The sequence below is a fragment of the Mustela nivalis genome (assembly GCF_964662115.1).
Source record: "Mustela nivalis genome assembly, chromosome: X".
Taxonomy (NCBI): domain Eukaryota; kingdom Metazoa; phylum Chordata; class Mammalia; order Carnivora; family Mustelidae; genus Mustela; species Mustela nivalis.
Genome location: NC_139040.1, coordinates 14,679,652 through 14,692,229, shown reverse-complemented (window position 1 = coordinate 14,692,229; position 12,578 = coordinate 14,679,652). Strand labels below are relative to the sequence as shown.

General features: G+C 44.0%; 1 protein-coding gene across 10 annotated transcripts in view; it reads right to left on the bottom strand.

Annotated features, from left to right (window-relative positions):
- Nucleotides 1–12,578, bottom strand: part of ARHGEF6 (Rac/Cdc42 guanine nucleotide exchange factor 6) — a 128,631-nt gene that overhangs the window by 44,947 nt on the left and 71,106 nt on the right. For all 10 annotated transcript variants that reach the window (XM_082717606.1, XM_082717612.1, XM_082717609.1 and 7 more), the window contains one exon: nt 9,474–9,544. In XM_082717606.1, the coding sequence (XP_082573732.1) occupies nt 9,474–9,544 (71 nt within the window). The remainder of the gene's footprint in view (nt 1–9,473; nt 9,545–12,578) is intronic.

Genomic DNA, 12,578 nt, shown 5'->3' with positions numbered 1-12,578 from the left:
GCTCAAGAGTTAAAATAACCGAACCCTTAGAAGAGAATCAAAGAGGAAATCCTCACGACGATGGATCTGACACCAAGCAATAAAAGAAAAACCAAGCACAAGCAACAAGAAAAAAAAAAAATAAGTAAACTAGAATTTATAAAAATTTAAAACTTTGTGTGTCAAAGGAGATTATCAAGAAAGTGAAAAGACAAGCCACAGATTGGGAGAAATACTTACAAGTCATATATCTGGCAAAGGCCTAGTATCCAGAATATATAAAGAACTCTAAAATCTCAACAGTAAAAATAATTACTTGAAAGTTGGCTAAGAATTTGAACAGCCATAGAGTTTCACCATGTGACCCAGCAGTTCAATTCCTAGAGAAATGAAAACATACGTCCACACAAAAACCTGCACATGAACCTTCACAGAGCATTATTAATAACCACCAAAAAGCGGATACAGTCCAAAGGTCCACCAACTGATGAATGGATAGACATAACCTAGTACATCTACACAAGAGAATCTTAGCCATAAAAAGGAAAGTACTGGTACATTCTATAACATGAACAAACGATGAAAATAAAATGCTAACTGAAAGAAACCAGACACAGAGGAAAAATTATGTATGATTCAGTTTACATGACATGTCCACAATTGGCAAAATCCATAGAAACAGAAAGTAGATTCGTGGCTATCAAGGCCTGGAGGAAGTGATTGCTAATGGGTACAGGGTTTCTTCTTTTTTAAAAATTTTATTTAGGGACGCCTAGGTGGCTCAGTTGGTTAAGCAGCTGCCTTCGGCTCAGGTCATGATCCCAGCGTCCTGGGATCGAGTCCCACATCGGGCTCTTTGCTCAGCAGGGAGCCTGCTTCTCCCTCTGCCTCTGCCTGCCATTCTGTCTGCCTGTGCTCTCTCTCTGATAAATAAAATTTAAAAAAAAATTTATTTAAATTCAATTTAGTTAACATATATTGTACTATTAGCTTTAGAGACAGACTTTAGTGATTCATCAGTTGCCTATAACACCCAGTGCTCATTCCATCAAGTGTCCTTTTTTTTTTTTTTTAAGATTTCATTCATTCATTTGACAAACAGAGACCACAAGCAGGCAAAGAAGCAGGCAGAAAGGAGGAAGCAGGCTCCCCGCGGAGCAGAGAGCCCGACGCGGGGCTCGATCCCCAAACCCCGGGATCATGACCTGAGCCTAAGGCAGAGGCTTTAACCCACTGAGCCACCCAGGCGCCCCTCAAGTGTCCTCCTTAACACCCATCGCCCAGTTACCCCATCCCCCAACCCACCTCCCTTCCAGCAACCCTAATTTTTTCCTAGAGTTAAGAGTCTCTTTTGGTTTGTCTCCCTCTCTAATTTTGTCTTATTTTATTTTTCCTTCCCTTACCCTATGTTCACCTGTTTTGTTTCTTAAGTTCCACATATGAGTGAAATCATATGGTATTTGTCTTTCTCTTGCTGACTTATTTTGCTTAGCGTAATACACTCTAGTTCCATCAGCCATTGCAAATGGCAAGATTTCAATTCTTTTTGATGGCTGAGTAGTATTCCATTGGAAGTATGATTAAATATATTCTATATATGGGAATATATATAATATTATACATAATATATATAATATTATGTATATATAATACATATAATATCCCCTTTTCTTTGTCCATCCATCTGTTGATGGACATCTGAGCTCTTTCCATAGGTTGGCTATTATGAACATTGCTGCTCTGGGTACAGGGTTTCTTACTGAGGTGATCAGGTGATCAAAATATTTTAAATGCCTACTTGTGATCTCCATCTGTCAAATAGATAAATAAAATCTTTTTTAAAAGGGTGGGGGGCTCCTGGGTGGCTCAATGGGTTTAAAGCCTCTGCCTTCGGCTTAGGTCATGGTCTCCAGGTCCTGGGATTGAGCCCCGCATCGGGGTCTCTGCTCGGCGGGGAGCCTGCTTCCTCCTCTCTCTGCCTGCCTCCCTGCCTACTTGTGACCTCTGTCTGCTAAATAAATAAATAAAATCTTTTAAAAATATATTGTAAAACCAGACTGTGGTGTTTGTCACATAACTCTGTTTTTGTCTTGGCCTCCAAGTCCTCATCCAGGAGAGAAACCTTCCAACCTTGAATCTGTCCATCACAGGGCTCCCTGCCCAGCTGGGCCGCGGCTCACTGCCATGCCTCAGCTCATGCAGGTGTACATTCATGCTCAGCACTGATCTTCGTCTGTATTCTAAGAAAATGGGAGAACCGTACCAGAATGCAGCAGTATCGCCTTCTATTATTAAGGAGGTGCTAAAACATATGCAGACTGCTTTATTAACAGCATTATTTGCCTATAGGATCTATATTGAGGAGGGGGAAAAGGATGGTGGCCTACCTTCCTGCTCGTGTTCAGGAAGGAATGAAGTCATCTAATCATCTCCCTTTGTTCACATTTTTCTGAAAAGACTATGTCTGGAAACCAGCCATCCCACAAACTCACCCTCCTTCTGAGCGCTGTTGTCTCTAACTGTCACCCTACCCAAATTATAATGTCTGCTGGAAACAAGGAAAACAAAATAAAAAAAAAAATCAAACTCGATCCAGTCATTCACTGCCTCAAGGGAGTTTTTAAATTAGGAAAGTCAGACATTATTTACATCATACAATGTGATTTTTAAAACAAACAACACTGCTTTAATCTGACCTCCCTCTCACCACCGAAACAGCATTCTCATGTCCATTTCCTTTAAAATGCTGTGATCCGGGGCTCCTTTAAAAGTAATCGCTAAAGGGCGCCTGGGTGGCTCAGTGGGTTGAGCCTCTGCCTTCGGCTCAGGTCATGATCCCGGGGTCCTGGGATCGAGCCCCACATCGGGCTCTCTGCTTCCTCCTCTCTCTGCCTGCCTCTCTGCCTACTTGTGATCTCTGTCTGTCAAATAAATAAATAAAATCTTTAGAGCTAAACTGACAAAGGTGGTCAATGAATCCTTCATTAAGTAACGCAAAAAAAAAATTTTTTTTTGAATGATAACATACTAAACAGCACTGCCCTTGCTATGATTTGATTAGTAGAAATGCTCATCTGGGTGGATGCCTGGGATTCTTTCCCAAATTCATTTAGGCCTTTATTGCTCTCCTCAATCTCAAAAGACCAACTGATGAACTTCTGACACTGGTTCTTTATTTTGCAGGCCACAGGGCATCTCCTGTAGAAGGATAAAAAGGGAAGCAGACAGAGGAGGCTGTGTGTTCCCAAACAGAAGGCCTCAGTGGTGAGTCAGAAGGCAAGGGGTTTGGCAAGCCGACCAGCTTCCAAGCAGTACGGTTTGATTGAGATGAAATCCATTCGAACTTACTAAAATAGGCTACACCCAGACACTGCCTGTGCCTCCGACTCTGTCTTCCCGAGGACAACTGAGTATCCTTTTGCTCCATGAACCTCTGACCAAATTTGGAGTAAGACAGATGGTGAGAAGTGGAGGCCTTTTGTACCTCTATCCCGGGCTATTGATTTTCCAGTAAAATGTATTTCCCATGCTTCCTGGAAAGGCTTGAGAGTGAGTTCATTTTATAACTCCTTCTTCCAAAAGGAAAGAGTCATTGAGTGTGAAGGAATTCTTTTAAGAGGCAAAAATCCACAAAGAAAGGCTGGAAACAGAGACGTGTCCCATGATCAAGGAGGACTCTAGTGGCCTCAGGAAACCTTAAATCGAAGCCGAGGCATCATATTACAGGAATTCCCAGATAATTACGATGTCTGTGAAAATGAGGTCACGTTGACAAAGCCCTATGGGAAGGGAGAAGGCGCCATCTTACATGCTAGTAGCGCCTCCTTGCTCACCCTGGAGTGCCGTGGCTGGTTTCACACCTCCAGGCCCTGGGCTTCCCGGAAGCAAGCAGCACAAGCTCCCTCTCAGCAGACTCAGCAAATCCTGTCACCACCTCTACCTCCAGCCTTCAGACGGACGATGAACAGCTGACCCTCGAGCCACACAGGCTGGAAGCGCGCAGGTCCACTTAGAAACGAATTCTTTTCAATGAATACAGTAAGGTACTCTAAAGGTATTTTTTCTCCCTTATTATGATTTTCTTAATAATATTTCCTTTTCCCGAAGGGCGCCTGGGTGGCTCAGTTGTTAAGCATCTACCATTGGCTCAGGTCATGATCCCAGGGTCCTGGGATCGAGCCCTGCATCAGGCTCTCTGCTCGGCTGGGAGTCTGCTTCTCCCTCTCCCACTCTCCCTGCTTGTGTTCCCTCTCTCGCTGTCTTTGTCTGTGAAACAAATAAATAAAATCTTAAAAAAAAAAAACCTTCCTTTTCTCTAGCTTACTGTACTGTGAGAGCATTGCATATAACACACGTGACATACAAAATAGGTGGTCATCAGCTGTTCGTGTTCTCAGCGAGGCTTCTGGTGAACAGCAGGCTATCAATTACGTTCTTGGGGAGTCAAAAGCTATACATGGGTTTTCGATGGTGCACCATCAAAAGGGGGTCAGCGCCCCTAAGCCCGGAGTTGTTCAAGGCTCAACTATGTACAGATGAGTAAGGCAGGAAAGGGGGTAGGTGAAAAAGTACACAGGATATGGGGGACACTCCACACCACCAGTGAACCCTAATGTGAACTATGGACATTAAAGGATAACGATTCTTCAGTTGTCGCCAATCCCTCCTCTGGTGGGAGATGCCAATAGAGGGCGAGACTGCATGAGTGTGGCTGGGGCAGGGGCTGGGGGGGACAGTACATGAGAAATCCCTGTACCTTCCGCTCGATTTTGCTGTGAACCCCAAACTTCTCTATAAAATAAAGCCTTAAAAAGGTGGGGGCAGGCGGGTAAGCACTAGAGAAAGGGAGAGAAAATTCAGGGTGGGGACAAGTGGGCAGACAGATGAGTAAGAGAGAGAATGGAGTAAGCAACAGGTGCGTGGGGAGAGCAGAAACTGCAGGAGGTTTCGTGGGATTTTTCTGCGCTCTAACATGCCACCCACTTCCCATCTTTCCTACCGGATGCGGGTTCTTTAAGACACACCCTTCAGGCATCTGCCACAAGTTATAATGCAGTGGGAGAAAGTCAGGGAGAAAAAAAATGCTGGAGGACTGCAGGCGTGCACACTTCTTGCCCGGGGGGCGCTGTGCCCAGACAGTGCCCCCGCCACCCTGCCTGAACCCCCTTCCAGCTCCTTTCTGCTTCTCTAAGTCTTGGCATGCTGGACTCCCATCTTCCACTGAACCCTTTCCCTTTACTGGTTCTCTAAACGGCAGCCTAGTGAGCTTCAGACTCACTTGGCGGGGAGTGGGGCGGTGGGAGGGGCGAGGAAGGGGCTGAAGGTGTTGTTTAAATGCGGTTTCCTGTGATCTGGGGCCAGAAATTCTGAGGTATAGCAAGTCAGGTGTGGGGCCCAGACAGCTGCACAGGCTTCCCGGGGGGCTTTGGAGGCACGATCCCTCAACCACATTTTGAGAAACCCATCTTAGGACAATTTCCATTGTTCTCTGCCATGTGGTTTTCACCATCACGTCTGTCCTGCCTTCCCAGCGGGGCCGTGGGTGCCAAGACCTAGGGGTTGTGTGTAAAATTAAGCCTGATAGTGAAGCCACTTAGACTCCTTTTTTCTGGTCTCTATTTTTTCAGTTGTACTGAGGTACAACTGACGAATAAAAGGTATATATATTGGAGGTTGATAACAGGTGCACACGGCAAAGTGATCACCAAAACCGAGCTAATGATATAATAATATTCAAGGGGCACATGGGTGGCTCAGTGGGTTGAAGCCTCTGCCTTTGGCTGGGGTCATGATCCAGAGATCCTGGGATCGAGCCCTGCATCTCGCTCTCTGCTCAGCAGGGAGCCTGCTTCCTCCTCTCTCTCTGCCTGCCTCTCTGCCTACTTGTGATCTCTGTCAAATAAATAAATAAAATCTTTTTAAAAAATGAGCATCCCTCCCCACACACTGTTCCCATTTTCCTTTCTCATTGCTTTATTTTTTTTTAAAGATTTTATTTATTTATTTGACAGACAGAGATCACAAGTAGGCAGAGAGGCAGGCAGAGAGAGACGGGAAAGCAGGCTCCCCGCTGAGCAGAGAGTCCGATGTGGGGCTCGATCCCAGGACCCTGAGATCATGACATGAGCTGAAGGCAGAGACTTTAAACCACTGAGCCACCCAGGCGCCCCTCTCGTTGCTTTATTTTTAAATACTTCCTGGCACATAACCTTAGTTATGATGGGCAAGGAAAGCCAAGGAGCATGATAAGATTATCAGAAACACAATGAATAGAAAAATGATACACTGTTTTGCAATGGTGAAAAAAGTTCAACAAATGGCAGTGTATCTTGAGCACATGGAAGGAACCAAGGTCAGGGGCAGCACGAGTTCAATACCCATTCAGAACAGCAGGCCAGGAGTGGCCCAGCCACAGTCGGACACACTGAGGTGCCACCAGACTGCATCAAGGACTGAATGGGGCAGAAATCAGCAGATGATCCTGTGAAAACTTGAAAAGGGGGAGATAACATCCACAGACTTGCCAATTCAAGAAGTCTCTATCCTGCCCAAGTTTATAGGATGTATGGTTAATTTAATTTTATTTTTTTTTGAGATTTTTTTAAAAAGATTTTTATTTTTTATTTATTTGACAGAAAGAGATCACAAGTAGGCAGAGAGGCAGGCAGAGAGAGAGAGAGAGAGGGAAGCAGGATCCCTGCTGAGCAGAGAGCCCGATGCAGGGCTCGATCCCAGGACCCTGAGATCATGACCTGAGCCGAAGGCAATGGCTTAACCCACTGAGCCACCCAGGTGCCCTATTTTTTTTGAGATTTTTTAATTTATCCATTTGAGAGAGAGAGAGAGAGAGTGAGTGCACGAGCAGGGGGAAGAGGCAGAGGGAGAAGCAGACTCCTCGATGAACCAGACATCCAACTTGATCCCAGGACCCAGAGGTCACAGGTCACAACCTGAGCCAAAGGCAGATGCTTAACCACAGGAGCTACCCAGGTGCCCCGTGATAGTTAATTTTACATGTCACTTCACTGGATCACAAGGTACCCAACTTAAACATTATTTCTGGATGTGTCTATGAGTGCTTAGAGGAACTTGGGAATTCACCTTCTAAGTATCTGGTAAGGCTACATCTACCTTCCAGATTTCCCCGTAACGCCTCCAGGTGAACCAAGTTCTCTTTTGGCACTGTTTAATGGATCTTGCTCTCCATCTTTGCACTACCTTTGAATCTTACCGTACAGTGAAGGCAAAACTTCTAGCCATCTGTCTGAGGCCTATAAGCAGAAAAGATGAGCCTTCCAACTGGGAGAGGGAGTAAAACAGTGCGGCTGGGCATCATCCAATCTGCTGAGCGCAGGAATAGACCCGAAAGGTAGAGAAGGGGAGAATCGTTCTCTCCGCCTGACTTCTTGAGCTGAAACATCAGTCTTCTCCTACCCTTGGACTAGAACTTACACCATTATTGGCTCTCCTGGTCCTCAGGCCTTTGGACAATTTAACTTCTAGGAATCCACTCTACACATCTTGATATAGTTTGTCAAAGTCTTATGTCTACAATGCTCACTTCAGAATTGTTTCTATAGCAGCAAGGACCTAGAAGCAATGCACATGAACTCCAACAGGAGGCGAGAGATACAGACTGCAGGGCATCCAGAATTTGTACGTAAGGTTTGCAGAAGGTCCATACGAATCAGAGAGGTAAGGGGCACCTGGGTGGCTCAGTCAGTTAAGCTGAATTCGTGTTCCCATATTCTTTGGGTAAATACCTAGTAGTGTGGCTGTTGGGTCATAAGGCATAAGGTAGTTCTATTTTTAACTTTTTGAGACACACACACGCATAGGTGCATGCACACACACAAGAGGAATATTAATCAGCCACAAAAAAGAATGAATCTTGTCATTCACAACATGGATGGCGCTAGACAGTATTACGTTAGGTGACATAGAGAAAGGCAGATACCGTATGATTTCACTAAATTTTACATCTGAAACTAATAATACACTGTATGTTCACTAACTGGAATTTAAATAAAAAACTTGAAATACTAAATTGGTAGAATCAGCAGAGGCAGAGACAGCTCCAAAGCAGGGAGCTGTTATGGTAATATTTTCATCCACCATATTTGACAGCATCCTTTCTTTAAAAATTAAATCACTGGGGCGGTGGGGGGTGGGGCTGGCAGGGCGCCTGGGTGGCTCAGGTGGTTAAGCTTCTGATTCTTGATTTCAGCTCAGGTCATGACCGCAGGGTCATGGGACAGAGCCCGCCACTGGGCTCTGTGCTCAATGGGGAGTCTGCTTGTGATTCTCTCCCTGTCCCACACCCTCTGCCCCTCCCCTCTGGCTCACACACACTCTCTCTCTCTTTTTCTCTCTCTCAAATAAATAAATAAAATCTTTAAAAAAAAATAAATCACTGAGGTCACCTGGAAGCTAAAAGAAATGGTCGCAGAGGAAGGGAGAAGGGAGCCCGGCTCTGCTGGGTAACATATTTTAACCTCAGAAATGTAAGAAGAAAAATAGTGATAAAACTGTCCCCTACGATTACTGTCCATGTCACCCATGAAGCAAGCTCCTTCCTGGGTTTTCACACCAACTACTGCTCATGTCATCATTGTGGAGCAAACTCACTAAAGAGCGCTATTCTGTCTTGAAAAGCAACGTACAGAGATGTTTAAAAACTATCCACGCGCAAAAGGAAAGGAAGATGCCGTCCCAAGGTACATCCAACATTGGGTGAAAAGTGACACTATTTCAGCTGAGCTGGCAGACGACGACAAAGCTACCAGACAGGAAAACTTAGAGGTTAGGATGGCTCGACCTTTTCATTAGTGACTGGGCCGAGTCTGGAAAGTAGACATGAAGGAAAGCAGAGAGAAGATTAAGGAGAATAACATGATTTTTTTTCAAATGGGAACTTATTTTGAATCCTGCACAGGCCCTATTTATAGCTAATAGATTCTGACATATCTGTGTTCAAGCCAGAGCCATTCCATTCCTCCCTCTGTGCCAAAGGGCAGTCTTCCCTTCAGGCTGTCCTCGAAAACAAGGTTGATAATATCTCCAAGGACATCATAACACATTGATTGATTCTAAAATAAAACCACAGTATGTAATCACTTAAAGCTTACTGCTTAGAGGAACTTGGGAATTCACCTTCTAAGTATCTGGTAAGGCTACATCTACCTTCCAGACTTCCCCGTAACGCCTCCATGTGAACCAAGTTCTCTTTTGGCACTATTTAATGGACCTTGCTCTCCATCTCTGCACTACCTTTGAATCTTACCGTCCAGTGAAGGCAAAACTTCTAGCCATCTGTCTGAGGCCTATAAGCAGATATCAGACCCTTGCAATAGCTTACCCAGTCTCCCATGTCACCTCAACACCTCAGTGGCTCAGCCAGTGAAAAGATTCCATAGAGAATCTCCACAGAGAATTCCAATGAGAATTCCAAAGAGTTTCCCAAGAAACTCTTTGGTTATGATCTGAACACTCACCACAGTATAATAGTTCTTGGTAAGCGGAGTCGTTTCAAATCCTTTGACAGCCTTGGGGGACAGAGGTCTCTCTGTAAAAAAGACATTTAAAGATGTTAATAACATAGAAGGCTAAGAGGAACACTTTTATAATGTCAGTCAGCTAACCTACTATAAACAGTGTCGAATGGAAGGATGAGTGGAATTGTACGTTCCTCGACAAGTAAAACTCTAACTTTACTAAACTCTAGATGGTCCAAGTTAGACCTTGTCCAGGCCCCCTCAATCCCTGAGTTGACTCCAGGAAACAAACTGAGAGCTGCTGGAGGGGAGGCGGGTAATGGGTGATGGACACTGGGGAGGGCACATGGTGTGATGAACACTGAGTGGTATATGCAACTGATGAATCATCGATTATATCAAATACTAACGACAGCTAATGGAATTTATATTAAAAAAAAAAGCCTAGTTAATGAGTGGCAGGGCCAGGGCAAGACTTTCTCTCCACTTGGCCATGTTTATTTACTGGAGTCTGTCTCTCCACTCAACTTACTCAAAACAGATAAGCAAAGCCAATGCTAACCAAATCTACATATTTATAACTTGTAAGTTTTTTTTAAAAGATTTTTATTTATTTGAGAGAGAGAGAGATCACAAGTAGGCAGAGAGGCAGAGGGAGAGGGGGAAGCAGGCTCCCTGCTAAGCAGAGAGCCCCATGTGGGACTCGATCCCAGAACCCCGAGACCATGACCCGAACCGAAGACAGAGGCTTTAACCCACTGAGCCACCCAGGTGCCCCTACAACTTGTAAGTTATTATATGAGTATAATATAATATAGAGAATAGCAACCATCCTTTGTTGGGGCTCTCTACTGTGCCAAAAATAAAATAATCAGAATCTCTAACACACTGAAAACTAGCAGGAAATTCTTGATTCTTTGATTTATCATTTTAATATCATGACACTCAGCGATAAAATGCTTTCTTTTACAAAGTTACTCTTACCTTTCAAACTCATGACTAAGAGACATCCTAATACATTCTTCCATTAAAAAAAACACTTAAGATAAATACAAGATGGTGATCATTCCTATCCTATTCTCATTTTCTCCTTTGCTCACTTTGCTGTGTGTTCCATTTCTATCTTCCTGTATTATATGACGCCTTAAACTCTTTCTGAAGCATGGCAGAGTATATATAAATAACCAAACGATAAGATATCATCATGCTTGATATTCCTTTTTGAAAAATACTTTCTAGTTTCAAATCTATTACAGTCCCGCCCTAAAAATGCAAATTTTAGAAAAGAAAATAAAAACCAATGATTAGCCCGTCACTCAGAGCTAACCATCATTAGAGTAACATTATAAAATATGCCTCCTACTCTTTTTATATATGTATTTGTGAACACATAAACAGACACACACCCAGGGATCTTTCTTATTTTACTTACAGTTTTGTAATTCTCCTAACAACCTTTTTTTTTAATTTTTTTTTTTTATGCGATCTCTGTTCCCAAGGTGGGTCTTGAAGTCAAGATCCCAAGATTAAGAGTTGCACGTTCTACCAAATGAGCCAGCCAAGTGCTCCTCTGTAATTCATCTAGCACAATGTTATTTCATGAATATTTTTTCATCTATCCTTGGCTTTTAATTATTATTATATTAAAAATATCTTTTATGTGATATAATGAATACTGGGTATTATAGAAGATGACCTCTACCTCTTGAAACCAAATGATATGTTCTATGTTAATTAACTGAATACTCATTTTTTAAAAAATATCCTTGGCCACCTAGGTGGCTCAGTCGTTAAGCCTCTGCCTTCAGCTCAGGTCATGGTCCCAGGGTCCTAGGATCAAGGCCCACATCGGGCTCCCTGCTCAGCAGGAAGCCTGCTTCTCCCTCTCCCACTCTCCCTGCTTGTGTTCCCTCTCTCTCTGTGTCTCTCTGTGCCAAATAAATAAATAAAATATTTTTTTAAATCCTTTATATTTATTTGGTACTTAGTAGATTTTAAGACATTTTATTTGATTCTCACAACAGCCCTGTCAGGCAGAGAGGTTCTCATTTTGCAGAAGAGGTCACTGAGGTCAGCGAGATGAAGTCAGTTGCCTAAGGGCACATATCTTGGAATGGCAGAGCCAAGACTGAAGCCCAGGTATGTGCTTGAAGAACAGCCTGCACTCCTAACCCATATGATGTCCAGACAGAAAGCTACTGAAGGCTTTGGTTGATGGCACTGGCAGTGATTCCTATGGGACTTCAGAGCGACCATCAGTTTGAGCTGGGATGGTCAGGGAAGACTTTGCTAGACAGGGGGCACTTTTTTTTTTAAGATTTTATTTATTTATCTGAGAGAGACAGAGCAAGTGAGAGAAAGAACACATGTGGGGGGAGGGAGAAAAAGAAAGTAAGAAGCAGACTCCCCGCTGAGTAGGGAGCCTGATGCAGGGATTGATTCCAGGACCCTGGGATCATGACCTGAGCCAAAGGCAGAGGCTTCACTGACTGAGCCACCCAGGCGCCTTATGGGGGCACTTAATCTAGTCCTGGAGGGTGGTGAGAATTCAAACTGGGAGAGAAAATAGTAGAAGAGTTCTCCAGGCAGGGAAGATTCCAGAAGCACAGCTGTAGAAACAGCAATGCTCAAGGAAGGACTGTTCCTGTGACAGTGAATCGTCCAGCTGGGCCATGCTGGGTAGAGTGAAAATAAGACCAAAAGGAAGCAATCTGGGCCAATTCTGTCACTGCCAAGTGATGACAAGTGGGGCATAGCCAGTTTCTGGGAGCTTTACACTATTTCAAGGTCTCAGATCTACCTGGTGGCTACACAGGGCCTAACTGGGCAAAGCAGAGCAACGCGGAGGCACCTTGCCTCTATCTGAGACTGTCGGGGGCTGAGCCAGGACTTGAACCAGACACTGCACTTCCAGTCCGCCATGGTGCTGTACTCTTAGACATACTCAAAAGTGACTGCTACCGGGTTCTTTTGGGGTTTTTATCAAGCAAGTTTTCTCTAGTACAGCGATAATCATTCTACTTAGAATGCACAGAAACTTTGTGCGATGATGTAAGCCAGTCTTGATAAAAATGAGACCTTCTGGAGATACCAGCAAGATATGGT